Source organism: Boleophthalmus pectinirostris, unplaced genomic scaffold (assembly GCF_026225935.1).
Source record: "Boleophthalmus pectinirostris isolate CB_2022bp ecotype Guang Dong unplaced genomic scaffold, ASM2622593v1 HiC_scaffold_6, whole genome shotgun sequence".
Classification (NCBI taxonomy): Eukaryota; Metazoa; Chordata; class Actinopteri; order Gobiiformes; family Gobiidae; genus Boleophthalmus; species Boleophthalmus pectinirostris.
The window spans coordinates 9,463,533-9,489,383 of record NW_026571447.1 but is presented as its reverse complement, the minus strand read 5'-3'; the positions used below and the strand labels follow the sequence as shown (position 1 = coordinate 9,489,383).

General features: G+C 38.2%; 1 protein-coding gene across 2 annotated transcripts in view; it reads right to left on the bottom strand.

Moving 5' to 3' along the window:
- The window catches only part of mef2d (myocyte enhancer factor 2d), a 270,090-nt gene that overhangs the window by 125,158 nt on the left and 119,081 nt on the right, over positions 1–25,851 (bottom strand). For both annotated transcript variants that reach the window (XM_055163740.1, XM_055163741.1), the window contains exon 3: positions 18,712–19,072. In XM_055163740.1, the coding sequence (XP_055019715.1) occupies positions 18,712–18,765 (54 nt within the window). In that variant the 5' untranslated portion in view covers positions 18,766–19,072. The remainder of the gene's footprint in view (positions 1–18,711; positions 19,073–25,851) is intronic.

Genomic DNA, 25,851 nt, shown 5'->3' with positions numbered 1-25,851 from the left:
TAGGGCAGATTTAAAGCTACAGTATGCAACTTTTAGGCCAGAAATAAGTGTTTTTTTTTGTACTGCACTGAATTATTTAAATGGTAAATGGTCACATTTTTATATAATGCTTTTACACCTGGGTCGGGTCAAGTGGTAACGGAGGGAAACAGGGGCAGATTTTTTACATTCAAATGTCTCTTATTCAGAAACTAGAGGGACTATTGACATAAGTAAAGTATCAGAATGTAGGAAAGAGTTACACTCCAACAGGGTCAAGTTAAACCTGTGATATTCTTTCAAGTTGTTGACAAAAAATTTAAAAACTCATGTCAGTAACGGAGGGAATGAAATATGCAGCACTTTTTGGGCAATAAATACAAACAGTGATAACTCTTGGTTCTCACTTACATATCCTTAACAAACTGGTTTGAATATTTGCTTCATATAGTTTTCTACCATATGGTACAAGATTAGGTTGAAAAAACCTCTTACTTTTTGAGTAATGAGATTTTTTATTAAGAAAGGTCATGGTAACGGAGGGAAAAGTAACGGAGGGAAAATTGTGCAAACAAGTAGAAGGTGCAGGATTTTACATAATTTGTCGCTTTTTTCTTCCAAATACTTTAATATTACTTCAAAATGAAATTGAACTATTTCTATAAAATATGTCAGTCCTTCTAAGCTAATTTTTATCATTTTAAATAAATTTTTTTGGAAAAATCATGTACCTTCATCAACAGTTCAAAGATGGAATAACACAAGATATGATGAAATACATCCATTTATTGACATGATTTGCAGGTCTTTGAAATTTGGGAAATAATTTTTGTTCCATGTTTCATACATGGTCTGTTTAAAACATATGGAACTTTAGAACCAAAAATGGTACAGAAAAAAGGTAAACAGTTTCATAAACTAGAGTACATATGTATCTGTTCAATACATTTTTATATCAGATGCATTAACTTGAATTTTTGGCCTTGCTGTTTACTTCTGCTTGACCGGGCCCACCTTCAAAGCACTCAAAGCTCTTTACAACAAGAAACCACTCACCTATTCACACACACTCATACACCAGTGTACGCAGACACTGGGGGCCAGGTAGGTTAAGTGTCTTGCCCAAGGACACAATGTCAGCTTTAACGAGTGGGAGCTGGAATCAAACCAGCCAACCTGTGGGTCGGTGGATTTGACCGCTCAACCGATGATGTTTATGTTGAGAGCGAGATTTGAACCACCAAACTCATGGTGATCAGAGGACAAACGCTCTGACTCCTTTCTGAGAGTGAGCTTGCATCTCCACAAACCTGACTCGTACTTGGCCTGGAGGAGAGCTGTCTCCTGTTTGTTTCCACGGACACATTGTTACTTTTGATGCTGTTTGATGGTTTAGTCTTAAATCGTAATAAAAAAAAAAAAGTTGCATAATTTTTCTTCTTTGTTTGCATTAACTTCGTTGCTGGTTGCCACACTTAAAGGTGCGCTCAGTAACTTTTCTAGTGTAAGGCCTGAACTGTTTGTCTAAATGGAAGTGTTATTGCTTTGCCCAGAAGGTTCAGGTGTATATATTAAACCGATGTATCACGGGGGAGACTAGCAGGTTACAGCACTACGCTACATTACAAGTCAGATCAGTGGAAAGTTGCCACTATTCACAGAAGAAATTATTGTATTTTTGACCAACAGAAACTCCCAAAATGAATAAAATCTAGATCAGGGCTCTCCAACCAGTAGCTCTCCATCCCCTTCCAAGACGCTCGCCAAGGGATTTCTGAATTATAAGTGGATAATAAGTAAAATCTGATTACCTTTTAGCTATATCATTTTGATGTCTAACTTGTACCGATAAATAGATAATGGTTAATGTTTTATAAGCATCAAACTGTTCCCCATCTAAGACTCAGTTTTTTGCGACTGCTGAAATTGGTAGCTCTCTGGCATTTTTGTTTTTTAAATGTAACTCACTGGAGAAAAAAGGTTGGAGACCCCTGATCTAGATCATCATTTTCCAAAGACAGGTGGGCCTCTAGAGATTTTTTTTTGGGTCGCCTTGTCACGATCTGCATGTAGGTCTGCAATAAACAGTTCTACACACTATTTTGTTCCAATATTGCTGGTTCAATTGAGTGATGAAGAAAAAGAAATGGGCTACATTCATGTCCAAATAGACGACTTATGGATCCATATATTGCTGGTTCAATGATTGTTTTTCATCATTTAAAACTTGAGTAATACTAATTGTTTAGAGAGACACGATCACTCAATCAACAATAAAATATCCTCATTCAATAATGGTCAAATCCACCTTTATTTTGGGATTTACGAAAAATGTCTATTGACTAGAGTTGCGAAGGTTTGTGTTAGAGCCCGACCGATATATCGGTATATTTGGCTGTAGTTTAGCATAAAATAAATAAGTCCCGGTTTAGTCCTTTTTCAGTCCTGGTTTAGACCTGGTTCAGTCCTGATTCAGTCCTGCTTTAGACCTGCTTTAGTCCTGCTTGCAACAAAACAATCTGAAGAGCCGCTTGGGAGCCAAAAGAACCAGCAGCTTTTAGTGAGCCGAGCCAGAAGAGCCGGTTCTCTAAAAAGAACTGGAATACCCATCACTAGTGTCTAGAATGTGATGCAAAAATGCCATTAAACCAACCTACTGTCTGTAAATATGATGTAAAGAGGCAGAATAACAATAAATGTTGCCTAAATAAACCCAATTTAAAATCCACCAGAGCCAAACCTAAGTGTTTTAAACAATTCAACATTTACAGTGAATTTTTACATCACTAAATATATCGGCGATTATATCGGCTATCGGCAGCTCCAACTCCCATTATATCAGTTTCATATCGGCCACAGCAAAATCCATATCGGTCGGGCTCTAGTTTGTGTCTCAAGGTAGATATGTTTAATCTCATACCATGGAACATTCCAGGCAACGCATTAACCCCTCCATCAGAAAAGTCACACAGTGCACCTTTAAGGGTTGTCAAAAGTCTCAAAATTCAGATAAGCAATACTAAAACTGGTATCAAAATGATACTCACCTGAGGAAGTTTTTAACCTAATGTAACCTAATACCTATGTACTCGAACAGACTTTTCAAATACAGTTCTTGATAATAGATTCTCTATAATGAAAACGCATATTCCTAAAAACTACTTAGAGAATTTTGCCTATAGTTAAATTTGCACTGTGTAACTTTTCTGGTGGAGGGTCCGTCAAACACACAAACAAAAACAAAAACAAAACACAACTCCAGGTATGTTTCTGATGAGTGAACACTAAAACGTAGATCCAAAAATGGAGGAGAAGACTGAAATATGAACGGATAAACTGTTTGTAGAGGTCTAAAAACGAAAAACTAGACGTTCTATTACTTAAATAACTGCACTTTTTGCGTTTTGATAATTGCTCGGACTCAAATGACTTCAGTACATTTCACAACAGGTTTTAAAGCTCAAAAATACCTAGAAAAGTGAAGAGTGAAGATAGAAAGGTTTAATATCCTACTGTGAAACACTGGACAAAAGCAATTGACAGAGCCTTCAGAAAAGTTACACAATGCAACTTTAACAAAAACTGGAACATTTTAAGTTATTCAAGACTAAAAAATGTGTATCTTTATAATAACCCTCACAATAATAAAGAAACGAATCTATACCATGTCCAAAACTGCACATCCTTAATGCGTTTCAAATGATTTCACCCAATTAATCAAATAAAATCGAAGAGGCATGCGCAAGGAGAGGGACACTTCACCTTGAGGCACTTTTATTAGCGCTAGTTGGGTCAGCAGAGCCTTTAACCCTGAGCGGAGGAGAGAGAAAACAGAGGCACCATTGTAAACACATGAAAGCCCCGATGTCCCTCTCCAGTCCGACCACAGGAGCTAAAAGGATGGAGAGACCTTCATGAGGAGACACTGAAGAGGACTCAACAATTAGTCATTTATTATTTTTTATTATAGTCGGGGATTGAGGGCATGTTTTATTCTGAAATTGAAGATGGAGGTAGATTGTTCTAGGGTTGAAATGTAGAAATTGGTGAGTTCTGGATTTGACCCGCCCTTCAATCAGGTAACTGGCCAGAAGCACGGTAGGGCTGTGAAATGCACTGACATGAACTTGAAATTGCATTTTGAGTTGGAGCAATTATTAAATCCCCCAAGTGCATTTAGAGGGTGTCCCAAAAAAAATTGACATAATTTCGCAGGCCACTAATTTAGGCAATTCATGTTGAAGTAAACTCAAATTTTCACAGAATGTATAGAAACTAGGGGTGTAATGGCAGATGTTTTCGTGCCGAACTGTTACAGTACACGACGTTCGGTGAGGTGAGGTGTCTTTAATATTCACGAGGGAACAGGTCCGTGATTGGGGTGGCAGTGTTTTCCGCAGCGCTTTATAGTTAGGGCAGTTGCCTTTACAACAATTGCCCCCCACCTTGACTACATTCCTCTGAACTTCGTGAATCCTTGCAAAACTACGGTTGTCGCGCCGTGGTCCTCACTTTTGCCTTTAATATTTCATACATTTGGGTCAAGCAGAAGTAAACAGCAAAGCCTAAAATTCAAGTTAATGCATCTGATATAAAAATGTATTGAACAGATACATATGTACTCTAGTTTATGAAACTGTTGACCTTTTTTCTGTACCATTTTGGTTTTAAAGTTCCATACGTTTTAAACAGACCATGTATGAAACATGGAACAAAAATTATTTCCCAAATTTCAAAGACCTGCAAATCATGTAAATAATGTATTTCATCATATCTTGTGTTGATGAAGGTACATGATTTTTCAAAAAAAAAAAAATATTTAAAATGATAAAAATTTGCTTGGAAGGACTGACATATTTTATAGAAATAGTTTCCTTTCATTTTGAAGTAATATTAAAGTATTCGGAAGAAAAAAACTGACAAATTATGCAAAATCCTGCACCTTCTACTTGTTGCACAATTTTCCCTCCGTTACTTTTCCCTCCGTTGCCATGACCTTTCTTAATAAAAAATCTCATTACTCAAAAAGTAAAAGGTTTTTCAACCTAATCTTGTACCATATGGTAGAAAACTATATGAAGCAAATATTCAAACCAGTTTGTTAAGGATATGTAAGTGAGAACCAAGAGTTATCACTGTTTGTATTTATTGCCCAAAAAGTGCTGCATATTTCATTCCCTCCGTTACCAACATGAGTTTTATCATTTTTTGTCAACAACTTGAAAGAATATGACAGGTTTAACTTGACCCTGTTGGAGTGTAACTCTTTCCTACATTCTGATACTTTACTTATTTCAATAGTCCCTCTAGTTTCTGAATAAGAGACATTTGAATGTAAAAAATCTGCCCCTGTTTCCCTCCGTTATACCGCTTGACCGGACCCATTTGTTGCGTATTTGAGAATATTTTATTGAACTTATTAGTATTACCAAGCAGCACTTTGCATTTATTTTATTTTCCCGTTTGTATAATGTTAAAACAAAGTGTTGGTTGGTTCCCATACTGTACTGAAAATGAACCGAACCGTGACCTCAAGACTGATGTATGTACCAAACCATGATTTTTGTGTACCATTACAGCCCTAGGAGAAACAGATCAAGATTTTATACCGTATTGAATGTTTTATTTTTGTTCTGTTTTCAGGTTGAACCATGCTGTTCACTACTAAAAATAAGTCATTTTGCGTCTTGGAATCTGCTCGCACACACTCACCCAAGACTGTGCAGCCTTCAATGCAAAATCTGGAAAATCTTCACTAACTGGCAAACAAATTCAGACTTGGTATCAAAAATTTAAAGAGGAAGGCAGCTTATACAGGGCTAAAGGATCTGGTAGACCAACATCAACATCATCATAGAGCTAGATTTGATAGTTTTCAAGATAACTACTTTTAAAATTATGTCTTTGATTTCAGTCCCAAACTGCAAAATCTAGCCAAGTTAAAATGACTTGAATTAAGAAAGTCATAATTTGACTAAAGTATAATTTGACAAGTATAATTATCTGCTAGTGGAACAAGACTTTTTGTAGTTAAAATGAAAAAATGAAAATACTACACTTAAAAGAAGAAAAACAACAACTTTTTGCTCTTAAAAGAAAGAAACAAAAGCTAATGTTGCTTGAATTAAGAAAAACACACTTATTCCATTTGTAGATCTTTTTTGTCAAGTTGAATCTACTCAAATAAAGGAAAATGTTCTTCATTTAAGTCATTTTAACTTACCCAGATATTGTTTTTTACAGTGCATAATAAACTAATAATGTTCAAGACCTAAACTGTTCAATTTCATTGAGTTAGACTTTAGTCTAGCTCAAAAGTAAGTAATTTTCAAGTAGTAATTTTCTTCATCTTCATTATTTGTCTCCAAAACCAAAATGAAAATATGGTTGATGATTTGTTTTTTCAGTTTTCAATTTTGTGTTTAAATGAACAATGAAAAAAACGGATAAGGGCCATTTCCTGCGATGCCGAACTTTTGCGTCGCATACAGACTGAACCAGGACTAAACCAAGACTAAACCAAGACTAAACCAAGACTAAACCAAGACTAAACCAAGACTAGACCAAGACTAAACAAGACTAAACCAGACTAACCAAGACTAAACCAAGACTAAACCAAGACTAAACCAAGACTAAACCAAGACTAAACCAGGACTGGACCAGGACTGGACCAGGACTAAAACAGGTCTAAACCAGGACTAAACCAGGACCAAAACAGAACTAAAACAGAACTAAGACAGGACTAGACCAGGTCTAAATCAGGACAAAAACAGGACTGAACCAGGACTGAGTGTCAGGACTGGCCGGAAGGTGCACCAACCAGACCAGGACTGAAACCAGGACTAAGACTGGGACCAGACCGGGACTCAGACCAGGACGAGACCAGGACGTGAGACCGGGACTGAGACCAGGACTGAGACCAGGACTGAGACCAGTTTAGTTCTGGTTTAGTCTTGGTTTACACCTGGTTTAGTCCTGGTTTAGACCTTTTTTAGTCCTGGTTTAGTCCTGGTTTAGACCTTTTTTAGACCTTTTTAGTCCTGGTTTAGTCCTGGTTTAGTCCTGGTTTAGTCCTGGTTTAGACCTGGTTTAGACCTGGTTCAGTCCATATGCGGTGCAAAAGTTCTGGCATCGCAGTTTAAGTCAAGGAAACGGGAAACAGCCGTTATCCGTTTTTTCCATTATTCATTTAAACCCAAAATCAAAAACTGAAAAAAACTAATCATTATCCGTTTTTTCATTTTGGTTTTAGAGACAAATAATAAAGAAAATCATTGTTTTTTCATTTTCTTATTTTTAGTTGTATTTTGAACAATGAATGAACGAATGATACATGGATTTTAAAGCTCACAAGAGTCTTTAATGTCATTTACAGAACAGAAATCAAACTTGCGTCCAAATAAATACTCAAAACTCAACACTATATGTACGAAAGCATATTTCTCCCCATCCCCAGTCAGCGCACCGTGTCTCATATCCATTACAAATGAGATCTCCCAAAGCAGTAAGTACCTCCTGCCTCCCCGTGCGGGTAATGCTATCTTTTCTATAGGCCTGCGTATTAGTGGAACCGCGGGCTCCCAATGTAATCAGAAAGAATCTAATGAAGAAAGATGGAAGGAAGGAGAGAAAGAGAGAGAGAGGGGGGAGCGCTGGAGAGGAGATAAGATTGCGAAGATAAAGCCCTCCACGTGACCCCTCCCCTCACCTCTCCTCCTCCTTTCCCACGCTGTTTTTTCCCTTTTCTTTTTTTTCTTTTTTGTACATCTTATTCCATCACTCCCCCTTACCTCCGACAGCACGGCACTTTGGCTCGCTCGTAGCTTCCTGCCGCCGCAAATCAAATGATATCGGGGTCGTATCCAGGGGCAACCGACTCGACGCCCCCCTTCCGTTGCCCGGGTACCCCCCCTCCTCCTCCTCCTCCTCCTCCCTCGTATCTCACCTCATCTCCTCCCGTGCTCAGCTTTTATCGAGGGTCTATCAGCCTTGTACATTGTCAGGAGAGGTTGGGGAGATAAAGACCGCAGATATGGGGTGAAAATGAAAAAAAAAAAAAAAAGACGAAAAATATATATGGATTACAACCTGCGTGGGGCGGAAGAGTGGCTTTGAGTCTGGGCCATCGGCCTCTCCGACCACCACACGCTCCTGTCATACGGGCGAGGGGGGTAGTGTCTTGCTAGAGTTTGGTATTTACCTTGATTTTTGTTTATTCTGACTGTCTGTTCTAGTTAAAATAGAAATAGAGAAAAAATGTAAATTAAAATAATAATAATAAAAGAAAAAAAAAAGATTGTAATTTCAAGAATACACATATAAAATGGGCACCATACCGTAGCGTGGTTGTATATGTCTTTTTCTTAATCTGTCACTGTGTATTTATCCGTCTTTGTGTTATCTGCTGTTTTTTCATTTGTTATTATTATTATATAACATTTTTTATTTTATTTTATTTTTTTTTTTTTTTTTTACTTTAGCTTTTATTATTACTATTACTATTGCTATTATTATTAATCTATTTTATTTTTATTTAATTTTTTTATTTATTTAATTTTTTTGTGTGTTCTATGTTTTGTTTTGTTTTTTCTTGGGGTTATTTTTTGGAAAAACTGCATAAATATGATGTTTGGTATACATACTCTGTAATGTGCTATCAAAATTTATAAATAAAATTGTAAAAAAAAAGTTGCATTGTGTAACGTCTCGTTTCTATGGATACGTCATTGCTCTGCCTGGAATGTTCCGCAGTATGACATTAACCCTCTCAGACTCAAATTAATTTTTAGTATCAGGAAAAATCTGATATTTGGGGAAAATGATCATATGGGGTAGTAATATACAATCCTGACTTTTTTATCCTTTGTGAACAAAAAAAGTATTTTGCACTTCTGGCAGGCCGTTTGTGTGTAGCCGTTCTTGCACAGTCTGCATCGTCCACGTTTATCAGCATGGATGGGAGAAAAGGCTCCTGAGTAAAAAAAGCTCATAAAATATGGATGTGGAGTAAGTAGGTAATTGGAATTTAGCTGTTGCAAATCTGCAGCGCCTGCCTGGAGAGGGTTAAACAACTCTACTTTACATTTACTAAACTACAAGTGGTTTTATAGCTAAAAAATACCCAGAGAAACAGGCATTATGACTGTGAGCGGCATCGCCTTCCCACAGATCTGACCTGTAACTTGGTAGAAGAAAAACATTTGACGGACCCTCAACCAGAAAAATTACACAATACACCTTTCCATCTAGTCAACATTTACTCAAATCAAGATTAAAGTCGTGTTTTCTGGACGTAAAAAATGATTTAAGACGGTGTTTTCTCTTCTAGGACCATGAAGTTTGCATATTCTCCCTGTGTCACTCCTCCAGCTGTACTCCTGACCATGACCCTCGCTCAAGAGTCTGTCCTTAGTGACACAGACAGAAGGATCAAACTACAAATGCAACACTCGAAACTTTCTTGATGTGGCACCTCATCATGATTTCACATTAAAAGAAAATTAAAACCATACTTCGGAACAGCCTCCATGGAGATAGATTATTTTATGCCATACTGTGAAAGATTATAGCCAAAGGAACAATATTTCGACGAAGAGCGCTTGCTATATTTTTCCATGGAAAAAAATCATGTTATTAGGTTGTTTTTTCAGACCAAGAGTTTGTTTTCATACCTGACAGTTTTGAATGCTCCCTCACGGTCTTCCTCAGAGTGGTCACGTGATCCAGTCAGTTGATTAATACAGGTTTTGGTGGATTAACTCTTTCCCCCCTGGACGCCTACTAGGAACAACCCATACATATGTTACTAGGACTACCCATAGAGCATAACTGCATAAAAGAAAACAGACTTCCAGAGTGATTTCAGGGCAATTTTGGTTCATAATCGAGTATAAAGCCTGGATAGTTTGTTCGGATATCGCAGGACTCCATACAGACGCATCAGCGGCATTCTCATCTTCGTAAGATTCACTCTCTGTAAGTCCGTCACCCTCATCATCACTTTGAAATCTATAAAAGTCACTTTCTCTAAACTTATCCATAAAATATGTCCGCTCCTCATTATTTCTAAAACTGTGCGCCGCAGCGTGATCTTTCCATTGCATGTGTTTCATGTTCGGAAAAAAACGGCGAAAACATATCCTTGAATCCTATTGGTCAGCCTAGTGTGGTTGGCCTCCACCTATCGCAGTCTCTGTTTAAATGTGAAAAACCGAGCCATTTCTAAAGGTCGTCAAATCACGTCTTTAGTGATACAGCGGAGGTGTCAAAAGTCGTCATTAAGGGTACAGGGGGGTCGTCAAACGTCGTCTTCATGGGGGAAAGTGTTAAAGAGGCAATCGAAAAATTTAAAACTGCCCACGGGACTATAAACTGGGCGAGGGGGCTTTTTTACTCACACACCTGGGATACTGTCCTGAGGATGTCGAACTGCAGATGGCGCTGTCGTCCTGTCTCCACAGGTAGGAAAACAGAGCCAAAACCTGTATAAATCTCCTGAGCGGACACGTCACAGCAACATCATGTGACCACTAGTGAGCAGTCGAAACTGTCAGGTATGAAAACAAACTCTTGGTCTGAAAAAAGAACCTGATAACATAAATTATCGGAAGACCAAATGAACCTCATTGGATTAAAAAAAATAAATCAGTTAAGGCCGCCACACACTACAGGATTTGACGGTTTTAAACGATTTTTAAACGTGCGACAAAAAGTGCACACTACAGACACGAGGAGAATCTTATGAGATTTTAAATCTCCGATCGCAAAGACTGCAGCAGAATATGTTTGCAGACCACAGGCTACAAAGTTGTGAGCGCAATTGTGCCAGTTGATTCCTGTCTACAGTAAAACCACTCGCTCTGAGACTCTTAAGTGTTCAAAAAATCAGAGCACTGTACTTCTAGTTTAGATACAAGTCAAAACTGCGTTATTATTATTTGTGAAATGTGGTGCAATACTTCAGATACATGACTTTTAAAGCATAAAAGATTGGAGATAAAGTACACAGGAAGTAGAGTCACTATTGCTAATCTTCAACTTCACCTTGATCCGTGCACTGTGTGGATGTAAACAGACACATGAGGAACTACTCTGGCCTTTTTACTTTTAAAAAAACGCCTCAAACTGGATTTATAGCAAGGTTTTGTGGACTAGGTGACATTATAATTATTACTCATGAGAGGTGAGTAATAATTATTTTCTCTCTATCCTGAGTTTGCATTTTGCATCTCTGTGTCCGTCACTCCTCTGCCCGACGCTCTGTTTTATCGGCTGTTGGCGTGGTGATGTCTGGAGGTTACGATGTGTGACAGAGCAGCTCAGAGTCACACTGGCACCACACACGAGGAGGGCAGCGGCTTCAAAATCTCACACGAAGACTCGGGAAGAAGCAAATCTGCAGCCTAAATCGGGCAAATTCTCCTGTAGCGTGTGGCGGCCTTTACTTAGCCAGTTTTGTTATTATCAAGGTTAAATCTCAAACATGATCACAACTGAAGTCCCCAAATTGAATTCAAATCTCCAAAGTAGTTACACCAAATTTCATCAGAGCAGCGAGGAGGTTCTGCTACAGTCAGACCACATCACCACCTTATTTTTTTCTTTGCTCTTCTCCCAAAATGAAACCTGATTTGAATCCAATTCGCCTGACAATCCCTGGCTTGTCTCCTCTTTTTGTCCATGTAAAAATGAATTCTTTGTCACTTTTCCAGCCAGGGCCCACACTCGGCGCGCTATGTTTTCCTAACCGAGCTTATGGCAGTGTCTCAATCAACACGTGGGAGGGGAACGCGCTCTCTGTTCTACCAATTCAACGCTAACTACTCTGCCACAGGAGCGAAGAAAAAATTGCAAAAAAGACTTACCCGCCGCGGTGAATTTTGGTGTCATTTCATTTCGTTTGCAGAAGTTATGGTAAGGCGTTAAAGCTGAATGTAAACTTTGTACAAATGTAGAGAATTGGAGTGATATCTGAGGTCGTCTAATCCTATAGCGTTCATCTGTGTTGACGGGCTTGGAAAGAACCCAAGCAGCCACCTGGCATTTGCTTTTTTCAGTCTGTTTTCTTACACTGATTAGCGGGGAAGTTGAAAAATAAAAGACAAAAAAGAAAAGAAAAGAAATCCTGAGTGTAATATGAGTAGTTTTGATAATAGCTGTAGTATCCATGGGTATCACAACTTTAGCTGGTGCAAGATTAATCAAAATTGGTTTGAAATGTCAATTTGAATGTCAAATTTATCAAGGACCATAATTTCCTCGATACAAAACAAAATAATCCTGCAGTTTAGATCTATACAATCTGGCAAAAAACAATATCTCAGTAAGTTAAAATGACTTAAATTAAGAACATTTTACATTATTTGATTAGATTCATCTTGACAAATAAAATGATCTACCAATGGAATAAGTGTGTTTTTCTTAATTCAAGCAACATTAGATTTTGTTGAGTTGTTGTTTTTCTTAAGTGTAGCAGATGTATTTTCATATTTTAAGTACAAAAAGTCTCGTTACATTAGTAGATCATTTTACTTGTCGAATGAAATTTACTCAAATCATAATAAAACTTGATAAACATGATAAAAGTATATTAACTTGGCTAGATTTAAGTTTTTGTGGTGTATTCATTTAACGGTTCATATTTCAGTCTTTTTATCAATTCTTCTGGACCTGTTCCAAGGTTTTAAATTACGCAAATTTGACTCTTGTGAGCTTTAAGTCATGTTATAATGTTACCTCATCAAAAACAGACCTGGAGTTGTGTTTTGTTTCATTCACACGTGTTTAAGTCCATTACTATTTGTCTGTCTACATCTTCAAATCTCAAAATACTCAAAATAATGTTCCACTTAGTGATGTCATGAAGCTGTAGATTTCAAGTTAACTGCTACCTTTTACCTTTTCTTCAGTAGAGATTGGCAATTTCAAGTCTGAAATTATCCAAATGACTCTAGCGAAGGTGCATGGAGTTTAAAAACACAGTGGTGCACTTCCTGTATTACATCACAAGGTGCTTTCAGTGTTTTCAGTTTGAGAGAAGAACTCGGCATCAATATGCAGCATTTAGGAGTTAAAGATGTGTGAATGAAACAAACAAAACTCCTGATATGCCTGTGACGAGGAAACAACATTATAACAGATTAGAAAATAGGATAAAATGTTCCCTTTAATATGTGAACTTTGGACAGAATCCTATTATTAAAACATAAATCTCAAATATAATCGTAATCACAATCAGATCATTTTCCAAAATCTTTCCTTAACTCAAACTTGCATCTTGACTAAAGCCTTGTTCCTTGTTGAAAAGTCATGTTGCTAAGATAATTTGACACACCGTATTATTAAAATAAAATATACACAGTTTGTCAATGTATGTACAATAAAATATGATCTAATCTCGCTATATGTGTGGTAACAATTTGATCTGTTTTAGAGTGACCAGAATTTCAAAATAAAAAACCGGGACATCCCTGGTTTTTTGGTGGTTGGTGATAATAAAATTGTGAAACGAGTGCGTACTTAAGGAAAATTGTTATGCCGAGACCATTCGTGACTAAAATGTGAGTCAGTATAGTCACATTTTCTTTGTGTTTTGGTCATTTTTAAGCAGTTTTTCTGTTTTTTACCTCAACAAATGACAATGTATGCCTCTTTATTCTTGGCATGTCTCAGGTTGGTCAAAAATAGGGACACCTGGGACATTTCTTACATAAAACTGGGACAAATCACTGGTTTTGGATAAATAAATCTGCTGGGACAGGGGACACATGGCTCAAAACTGGGACTGTCTCGGATAAATAGGGACGTCTGTTTGTTCACCCTCGTCTGTTCTAATGCCGAGCCCTGTCAGGTCTATTTGACACTATAACTGTGAATAACCGCAGAGCACGCCCCTTTATCTCTTTATTGACAAACACTCGGACACCTGATCTGAACCGGCTCCTCTTACTGCTGAGCCCCGCAGGCACCCGTAGTTTCTATTTATGCATATGAGCCTATGACGGATGAGTCTGTGAACGGAGAGGAGAAGAATTATCAAACAGTACAGCTTTCTAACCCAATCTCACATCTTAGATCGCTACGATTTTCAAACATTTTCTTTTATTTCTGAAATGCTGTGGTTGACAAAGGTATAAACCTACTAAATTTGTCATGCCCCAGTACAGATATATTGTATAAACAGCACTTGAGGTCAAAATAAGTCCGCTGTGTACTGTCTGCATCTAATTACAAAGTTTTATTGTCAATCAGGAAGTGTACCTTAGCATGCTAGTTGTTATTAGTGTTACTGTTATGGCAAAACTCCTCTCTGTTCATTGAGAGTTGTGAAAAGCGTTTATAAACTGACACTGGTGAATAATTAGGATGCTCAGAATGCATAAGGTAAATGAGGAATAACTTTGGACCACTGCAAACTTTATTTTTTGCGTTTTTATAGAGGTGACAAAACTCAGCCAGAATTGGAGGTCATGCAAGCTGAAAAAGTAGGGTGGAAAATTAAAACACTATTGCATGCCTAGTGTCTTATTTTACTACAACTACAGAAGACATGAAAAACAGAACTAGTTTATTTTAAAGTTTGCAGTGGTCCAAAGTTATTTCTTACTTACCTTGTGCATTCTGAGCATCCTAATTATTCACCACGCTCAAAGGGAGTTTTGCCGCCAAATTAATGTTAACAATAACTAGCATGGAAGTCACACACTTCCTGATATAATAAAGTTAGATGCAGACAGTATACAGCGGACTTATTTTGACCTCAAGAGCCACTTACATACAATATATCATTACTGGGGATTCAATATGGTATATTTCAAAACGATTCAATACAGTTCAATAAAAAATAAAGGCTAAATCATGGCTGTGATACTGTAAGTCTTTATTAAAGCACTTTAGTTAAGTTAGTTAATATGAAACGCACTCAATTTAATAATTAAAACAGTGAAAATATGAAATGTGTTGCATAAAAGAGTTTCCTTCCACTAAACAAACAACAAAACTGTAGCACTGTAACAAAATAGTTTAGTGAAATATACAAAAAAATACTCTTGGCGATATATATTGATACAGTAGCCCACGATATCGATACTGTATCTTCACATTCAACGATACAATTTAGCAATATTTTGATATTTTTGCACACCCATAATTCAAAACATTCTAATTATTCACCACGATGAGTTTGTAAGCGCGTTTCACAACTTTCAAAGGGAGTTTTGCTGCCAAAGTAAAGCTAACAATAACTAGCATGCTAATCATGCACTTCCTGATGCAATTAAGCTAGATGCAGACCGTATACAGCCGACTTATTTTGACCTCAAGAGCTGCTTATACAATATAGTATCTGTACTGGGGAAGGTCAAATTTTGCTCAAGTACATGGAAAAAAAAAAACAGTAACTCCTAAATCCAACATTTTCCAAAAGCCTGAAGTTTTCAATACAGAAAACACACATTATGATATCAAGTGGTAATACAGGAAGTGCTCCACTGTATTTTTTTTTTAAGTGCATATACTTTCACTAGAATCATTTGGGTAATTTCAGTGCTGGAGTTGTGAATCTCTTCGAAACAAAAGATAAAAGGTAGATGTTAACTTGAAAACTACTGCTTTGTGACATCACAAGGTGGAACAGAGCATTTTGAGTTTTGGAGATGTAGACAGATTAATAATAAAGGATAACTCAAACAAAACACAACTCCAGGTTCATCATAAATTCCTAAATCTGCTCTTGGGTTTTTGTGTCAGCCGCCTAAAACGTGTTAAAATATTATCGTTCATTGTCTGCATTTTCATTTTCAGTCATATATCGTACTTCAAAATGCTCTTATCGTGACAGGCCTGCTTTCCCATGATTTCCGAATGTGTGAACTATGCTCCATATCCGACAATGGGGAAGTCAAACTCATTACTCAATCTCCTCAATGGACCGAAAACCCATTTAGCACTTTTGGACGGATCATTTACGCGTCTATTCTCCAACAATAATGTTACCGGAGGGACTTACTAGCTTTATTTTGCGCTGGTATCGTGCTATTCTTGCCTGTTTCACTTGAGGCAGTGCTGGGGTGCTCAGGGGCCCCATCACAGCCCCGTAGAGTCATCTGAGCCTCATAAAACACGCTGCTATTGTTGAGTTATGGCCCCCAGTGAAAGAAAGCCATATCCTTTATGCGAGATGGGAGGTGTACCGTATCCCCGTGAGACAGACCTAGCATGTATTCCAGTCGTATTTATGGAATTTGGATAAAGGAGAGGAGGGAAATAGCGCTTCTTAGGCAAATAATTTTCATGCTCATTAAAGCGAGGCGTGCGCTCAAGTTATATTTCTGGTAACAAGTGTTTTAGTGCTTTTGGATGGGAGATGGAAACTTGGAGAAAATATTATTCGGTCATCCACAATGTTACTGTAAATCACATTATCCAAGGTCAAATACAACTGAATATACCAAAACTTTTAACTTCTTTTTAATGTTCCAGTATAGCATTAAACGTGTCTGTCTACATGATTGCAAGGACGGGCTACAGTCAAATAAAGCTCATCGAGGCCTGTGGTTATAGGGGTGAACTTGGCATGGAGTTCCATATTAGGAATAGGGATTGATGTACAGACAAATTTGTGAAATAAAAACACCAGGAGCATGTAAGGTTACGTTCAGATTGCAGCCTGAAGTGACCCAAATTAGATTTTTTCGCCCCTATGCGATCTGTATCTGATCTTTTAATGACACGGTGAACGACACAGATCCGATTTTTTACAAATGTGACCCAGGACACTTGGATATGTGCTCTTAAAACCGATACATATCCGATCTTTCGACATGCGACTTCAGTCTGAACGGCCAGGTCGCATTCATCCCACCTACACGTCATCAACAAGCGACAAACGTCACTATTCTGCGCTGAAGTAGGTGAAAAAAGACGAAGAAAGTCACAATCATGGAGGACGACAATGCAAAAGAATTTTCAGGCTCTGAAGGCTCGGAGTCTAGTCAATGGAGGGAAAGTGAGGTTACCGAGTTAATTAATATTTGGGGGGATCACTGAAAGAGAGCTAAGAGTGAGTCAATATGAATCGATGGAGCCGGAATGCGCACTTCCTGTTTGAAATGCAACAGCAAGCAAGTTAGGTATGTGCATTTATATTTACAGTCTATGCACGCAACCAGGCAAAGTTACAGGTCAGCTCTGTGGAGAGCTGAAGCAGCTCTAAAAAATGAATGCTGTTTTTGTATGTTTGTTTTTTAGCAATAAAAACCTGTAACTGAATCATGAAGTCATACTGCCTGGCAGAATCCCCACCAGTAAAGTTAAATAGAGCACCTTTAAATACAGTTAGACCATAAACCATATATATGAATGGACAGAGCTAACGCTGTAGCCGCCAAATAGGAAGTTCGCCAGGAGGATCATACGACTCCTTCTGACCCTGGCTCCAACTGACTTATATTAGGATCTCTCTGTAACTGCTGCTGTGAGCCTCATCATTTTGGTCTTAAAATCTTCATATTAACCTTCTCTACATGATCCTGATTTTTTATTTATTTTTTTCCTATTTTGTCCGTCAAAAAAATCTTATTCATAACACAGAGCCTGGCACACTCACTTAGTCCACTTCTTTTATACAGTCTATGAGTTAGACATATTTTCTAATTTCGCTCACTAAATTTTCAGAAATCCAAAGTATTTTTCAGTCCCCTGTGATGTTCTTAACTTTCCTTTCTTCATATTTGTTTTGATATGGACAGACCATTGGCACATTGAGAGCTTTAATTCTGAATAAAAATAATTTAATTCTGAATAAAAATGTATTCTACTTTAAAAAGACCATGTAAACACTTAATTTGAAAATGGTTATATGGAATTAAACTTAATACCAAAGTAAGTGGGTGGTTTATTATATTTTAAAGCCAGATTAATTTATTACTCGATCATGGAAAAATTTATTCTACTTAAAAATAATTCCGGTCGTTCAGCCCTTCTGACGCAATCCGGATGATCCGGCTCCACCAGTCCTGGCTTCGGACTTTCATCCACTGCTCTTTGGATTCGTGAGCAGGATGTGGGAGTGGGCTGAGGTAGAGCAGCCGTTGACTCAGTTTGTCGTCTTCTTCCCTTCTCCGACACTCGTCCCTTCTCCTCCTCAGCTCACAGACGTAAAGTGTGATGAGACAATTCTTGAGCTACTTAATTATCATTGGAATGACTACGAAAAAAGTTTGTATCATGTTTGTGTCCGTGGCGTAACGACAAACGGAGATGACAAAAAAGCCGGTAGCAGCTGAAGTGTGTGTTTTCTTCCGGTCGACGTAAATATGCTTGTGTCTCTGTACAATCAGAACCCTTCCCCAGCCCCAGACATTGAGCAGAATTAAATAAAGATGATTTAACGTGTTTTCGAGATTATTATTTCCATGTAAACTCAAAGGAGAATATTTTAATTCCAAACAATTTAATTCAGTCGAAAATGTATTTGGAATTAAAAAAATATCATGTAAACGTGGCCCATGTGTGTCTCTGATTGGCTAATCCATCTGTCAATCACTCCCATCTAAACTCTATGATACTCCAGTGTGACCAGACTCACATCTTCGTAAAGTATTGAAGAAGTGTGTATTCTGTAATCCAGACAAATACATTACTACTTCAACATTAAAAATAACTTGCAGCTTTTACTGTAGTATTTAGTCCCTAGACATCCATACAGTACACCTCTGCTCTATGTTGCCGTACCTGTCTGTTGCGTTCGTCGGTGATCCTCTGAATCTGAATCTTTTTCCTCCCCATGATGGCGGCGTGTGGTGGGAGGAGCAAGGGGGCGTGGTCAGGTCACAAATCACCAATCGATGGTCTTGGTCGTCGTGTGTCGCTTCTCTTCTGCTGTGATCCTGCTGGCACGGCCGCAGAAAGAGCTCGGAGATCGTCTAACGCCGAGAAGAGTTAAAGAAAAAGAAAAGTAAACAAAAAAGAGGGAGGAGGAGGAGAGGGCGTGATGCGGCGTTCCGTTTTCAGATCATGTTCGACTTCCGGGTCAAAGGTCGTCAACACTGGACACAGCTGGTCTGCCCTCTTCTTCAAGTCAGATGGGCAGCTCCTGTGAACACAAAACAGAAGACTCAATAAGATTTTTATTTTCATCCATTTTAAAGATGTTCATGAAGGCAAAGACAGTAACAAAGCTTTAGGAGAGTTTAGATGGACACAGAGAATTGAGTACAGCCTTTGGATCAAATGTCTTCCACCTAAAACCAAAGTGGAACAAGTATGAAACAACATAATTTAAAGTCAAGTTCTACTCGACTATTTTAGTGTTCTTTGGTAAGCAAGTATTCTGGATGGATAAATATACAAATGCATGTGGTGTACAATGGCCACAAAGTTTTAATGTAAAAGCTACTACCTCCACATTTGACTAAAATTCAACTTGGTGCAAGATTTAAACAATGTCATTAATTAACATGTAGTGGGTTCACTCTGTAACATTAACAATAAACAAAATGCACCCGTATTAACAACACCACAGAGGCTTGAAAGTGTCAAAAATCCAAATGATATGAAATAGAAAACAGGAAGTTCAGTTCAAATACAGATGCTATCTTATGGGGATGCAAAAATCTGAGCTATGCAAATGAACAAAATCTGCAGTTTACAACCCAAAACCTCAAACTATCAAATCAAATAAGAAAAATCAGTGTATCCCCCCTGACCCAGTTTTCTGTGCACACGGCCCTCGTCTCCCACATATGAATAATAATCATAAACGGTGCGTGGTGCATTGGAATTGCCAGTGAATGGAGTGCATGTCTAACAGGGCTGTGGCAGGCGGGGGGTGGAGCAGGAGGCCCCCAGGGGCCCGCAGCAGAGGCTGTGCTGTGTCAGCTTCATTAGAGGCATCACCGCCACATCACTGATCTGCAGGTCGCCCGCGGCAACCGGCTGCCCGCCTGACATGCTCAGCGTGAGTCCCCGAACGGAGACGCGACCGAGAGGAGCGCTGCAGTCTGTGGAGGGGCCTATCACGAGTCAGTCAATACACAAGTGAGGATGTAAGGTACAATCACAGGATAAATGTACAATATAATTCAACAAATGCAAAGTAATGAGATCATGTAATGTTATTTGAAATGAAATTATATTTTTTATGATCCTAGAGAGCGACGCTGCAGGTAGGGCTTTTTGCATTATATAGGCCATGGATGCAGAAATGGCCCAACTGATCACAGGCATTCATTTTTACAGCAAATTTAAGTAATTCAATGACTATAGACTCAATAGATCACACCGCATTGACAGACCTAACATTTATAGAGTGAACGAATTCTAACACTGCGAGGTCAGAAGGTTTCTATGAAGTGAAACTGGCTGATGAATCAGGCTATGTTAAATGTAAGGCTATGTAAAATGTCCCCACCTGAATAAAGTTCGTATAATGAGTTAACTCAAGTTTAAATAATAAAACAAGAATGCCAAAAGCTGTGTAATGGGAACTAACAAAAAAGTTAAATAAAAGAAAAAATGCATATTGCAAATTAATTATACCACAACCCCGATTTTATTCAATCTCCCTTTCACAAACAAACCTTTTCATGCATATTCACCATCTCATGACACAACAATCCCACGTCCCATCTACAACAGCTCCATAAACTCTCTCCTCCAACACTCACCACGCTGCAAACATGAAAACAAACAAACCCTGCCTTATAAATAGCCTTTTTCAGAGCGCGGCGGCTGCAACATTAGCAACCCAATGCTTCTGTAAATACACCCTGCTCTCATGAATGAACCAGAAGACTGCAATCCAGGAATGGCAACACCGTTTTAGGCCCATTACGACTATTTACAGCACCTTAAAAATAGCTCTCTCTAGGCCTATATATACATCCAAGCGAGTGAAACATAGTCAGGATCTCCACACACACACATTTATAACTGAAATAGCCAAGCCTCTCCAACCACAGAACCGGCTTCTCTGCATTGCTCACATTTTTTCTACCTGGGAGAGCCTGGCCTTGACGGAGGAACACCCCTATTTGCATGTATTCTTCGCAAACAAAGCATGTGCGCTAGTTTTGTCGTGGCACTGACGTTTCTTTTGTTGCGTTGTGGAAAAAATGGTCGGCCTATGAATTATGCACTGATGGACAGATGCGGCGGAGGAAGAAAGAGGAGTGGCGATGGCGTTGGCATGAAAAGACGTTTGTGGAGTCGAGGATAATGGAGGAACAAAAGAAGATAGTAGGATCAGATATGGCAGGGTGTAGTACACAAAAATCACAAAGGATTTTTGGGTTACTACAAGGGTTGGTTAACAAAGTAACAGTATACAGCGTAAATTTTCGGTTGGGGGGTCCGTCACCTTCTTGTTTCTATGGATATGTCATTGCTCTGCTCAGAATGTTCCACAATATGACATTAAACAGCTCTACCTTACATTTATTCAATTACAAGTGGTTTTATTGCTCAAAAATACATAATAATAAAAGTAGTTATGTAATTTGTCAAAATCTAAGTCTAAAAAACATAACTGGAGCTGTATTTTTGCTTAATTCACACTTAAATATAAATCCAAATATGTATACTATGCACTGAAAAATGCATTTTGTCTGAATTGTTGCATCATAGGTAAAAATCCAAACTTCTTATGTGCAGTTTTTAACACCATAAGACTAAAAGCCCGTTCAGACCAGAGCGTCAAGGCGTCCAGTTTATATGCAAAGTCTATGTGGATGCACGTCTTGAGCGACACATGTCCAGGGTGTCGGCGTCAGAAGTTGAAAATGCTGAACTTTTCGCGTCAGACAGGCCACGTCAACCAATCAGGGACAAGTATCCAGGGACATAGTGACGTTATTATCCAAAAGAAAGAGAAAGACCTGAGAACCAGAGCGAGAACCATAAACATTAGTGGAGTATAAATATATACGTCGCAATCACCGAACCGAATCACGAGGACTACACCAGAACTGGACCAGGACTAAACAAGGACTAGACCGGGACTAAACCAGGACTAGACCAGGAAGGGCCAGGACTAGACCAGGACTAGACCAGGACTAAACCAGGACTAGACCAGGACCAGGACTAGACAGGACCAGACCAGACTACCAGGACTAAACCAGGACTAGACCAGGACTAGACCAGGACTAAACCAGGACTAGACCAGGACTAGACAGACTAAACCAGGACTAGACCAGGACTAGAACCAGGACTAGACCAAGACTAAACCAGGACCAGACCAGGACTAGACCAGGACTAAACCAGGACTAAACCAGGACTAGACCAGGACTAAACAAGGACTAGACCAGAACTACACCAGGACCAGACCAGGAATAAACAAGGACTAGACCAGGACTGGACTGGACCAGGACTGGACCAGGACTGGACCAGGACTGAACCAGCATCATTAGCGGAGTATACATATATACGTGCTGCAGCCATCCACCCGATCACCTCCGCTGTTGGTTTTATTTAATACATTAAGTCCCTCTCTCAGTCCGGTCCGCCATCGTTTCGGGAAAAGACCGGGACCGGGCACTTGGTTTCAGGTCAATGGACGCGCGTCAAATATTTTTCTTCCGTTGGGTGTCCCTAAACTCAAATGGAAAGGCGTCCAAATAGAGGCGTCTAGGGCGTTTTTTGACACTCTAACTACTAAACCTGGACAAAACCTAGCCTAAATCAAAACTAACCTGACCTCAAACCGGGACTAAACAAGTGTGAATGCATACTGGAAAATTAGGTCACAACCGAAAATATTAAGGGGCCCGTGGACTGTGATCAAGCAAATAAAGCAAATACATTTTATGACTTGGCAGACTGAAAGAGTAAGGGAGAAATAGTCATAATAATATTTGCACTTTACATGATTCTCAACATTCTGATTTATTTTTCATTATTATTCATTATTTATTTTTCATTATTATTCATTATTTAGTTGCCATGGGGATGAATTAGGCTGCCTTTCTGCACCAACAGCCTCTCTGACCATCAATCAAGCACATCAGATTGGAAGCAAAAGTCTGTTGCTTAAGGAAAATGAGGATGGATGGCAAGAGGATGTAGAGAAAGATGCCATTAAAGGAACTGTGCGTAGCCTGTGTTGTAATCCTCTTGAAAAAATACTACAATCACAAAAGACCTTGGGTTGCCACAGCCTTAATCTGCATATAGATGACACATGCAAGTTTTTCTCTTTCTTAGTATATGGACAATTTAGACCAGAGAGAGTCTTTTTAGGTTTAAACCAACTGGATTTCAGCGTTGAGACTGGCAACTAAAATGGAGAAGACTCACGTGAACCAAAACATCAAATTATAACACACTTAGCCTGTATATCCAATGTTCATGTAACTAAGAATAAATCCGCATTACAACTGATGAGTGTTAACTTTATTTCTATATTTTATTTTTACTTGTACATTTATATAATTATATCTTATTTGACACCAGTCTCTTGCTATTTTTGATTTTCTCTTTGTTTTTATAATAATAATTGTGATGTGTGAGCTTCTGTGTCTAAATAATTTCCCTTGTGGATCAATAAAGTTTGTCTAAGTCTAAGTCTAAATATTAGGGTTGGGGTGAGATACAATTTCTATAAGACGAGACACGAGATTCAATCTATGACAACAAGACAAGACGAGATTTTGACATTATTTATAAGAAATAATTTTAAAAATTTGCAATCCAGTTCCCAATTTTGGCGTCATTATTTTTTATTTCCTTTATTTAGTATTTCTGCTGTCATTATAGCATGTAGTTTTTAGGACTACAGTTTCTCAAAAAATGTACTTAACTTCCTTTTTTGTCCAATCCAAATGTAAAAACATGAAAAAGAAAGTCATTTTTCACATGCGTGCACAATCTCATGGCAATTTTGTCTCGCAAAATCTTGTAGCATGAGATCTTGTATTTTTTGGACTATAAGTCGCTCCGGAGTATAAGTCGCACCAGCCAAAAAAATGCATTGTTCCAGTTTGAATTATTCCGGCCTTTCTGAATCCCGACAGGATGGTTTCGGTTGTCTTTATATGTTTGTTTAAATTTTAAATTGTCATTGATACAGAAGTAATGGTGCGATCGACTGACATGATACCAGACAGGACAGTGGCTTTTTCTCTTTCTTCTGCGGCCGACATGTGCAGTAGAGTGTGAAGTGACAGCGGTACAGGAGTACATAAGCCTAGAGTGCCCTTTCGCGGTTTTCAGTTTGAAAATTTTAACATATAAGTCGCACCGGAGTATAAGTCGCACCGGAGTATAAGTCGCACCGGAGTATAAGTCGCACCGGAGTATAAGCCGCATCAGAGTATAAGTCACAGGACCACCCAAACCATGAAAAAAAGTGCAACTTATAGTCCGAAAAATACGATATATTGGATTTGAACATGTCTTCTTCATATCTGCATACACATATAAGTCATGTTTATGAAATTTTAAATCAAAATCTTACACACAGTTCTACATTGAATTAAACTGATGCTAGAAAAGAAGAGAATTGTAAAATGGAGGCAGGTGGAGTGACTGATACAATGACATAGAGTAAATGGACTGATGAGACTCGGGCCCTTGGCGGGTGAATGTTGATGGACAATGCATTAACTGGTAAGAAATGAGTCACAGGTCTGGGTCAGTGACGTTATTCTCACACAGTTAAGTCAGTGAAAGTGATACTGTAGAGCTCTTGACATAACAAACTTGACAATACTTTGACATGTAATTACCTGATATAATTGTCTAATTTAAATGCATGCTCTAAAGCACTCCAGACATCGTCGTGTATTTAATATTCTAACAAATTCAGAGGATAATTGAACTGTGCTAACATTTTGGTGGATGACATTTAAAGGGCCCATATTACATTATTTCCTGATTTGTTATGATGTTCTTTCCTCGTCAAAAACATACCTGGAGTTGTGTTTTGTTTCATTCACACAAATTTAACACACAAATCCTGCATATTTAGGCTTTTTTCTTAAACAGAAACCACTCTTTTCCATCTCGTGATGTCATGCGGTGATATGGGAAGCGCTCCACTGTGTTTTTAAACTCCATACACCTTCACTAGACTCATTTGGATGATTTTCAACCTGGAATTGCAAATCTCTAGTAAACAAAAGGGAAAAGGTAAATGTTAACTAAAATAAATGACCACTACATGACATCACGAGGTGGAACAGAGCACTTTGAGCTTTGGAAATGTAGACAGACTAATATGAAAGAGTCACTTAAACATGTGTGAATGAAACAAAACACAACCCCAGGTACTTTTTTGAAAACATAACATAGGTAATAAGCGTAATGTGGTTATTTTCAAGACTTTACTTTTTATCTTTTTAGCCCCATCACATGTAAATAGTTTGATTTATAACTTAACTTGATAAACTGTTTCCAATTTCTCGTCGTCATATGAAAATTGGGCATATAGAAAAAAAATCGGTAAGGACTAGAAATTGACCAGCATGAATGTTGAGATGTCGATCCAGAGAAACTAATAGCAGAGAAAGTTTGCCAATATTTTTGAGGCGATTTTGAATAGTTTCCTCAAATTCTGTAATTGAAATGTATTACAAACTCACCCATAGACCACAGAGAGTTGTGTAATTAAACCTTCAAGAAGCTACTCAAAACCCATTTATAATTATATAAATTATATTTACAACCACTTTTAATGTCTAGCCTACTTTTAAATCATGTCTATATTTTGTAAATTAATTTCTATGTACTCTTTTTAATTGTTTTCTTTCTACAGCATCTTTGAGTGTTTAGAAAAGTGCTTTATGAATAAAATGTATGATTATTATGAGAGCTTTGTGTGTACTCTTTAGGCAGGTCGGCCAAAACAAAATATCCCTGTACTAAATGACCAACTAA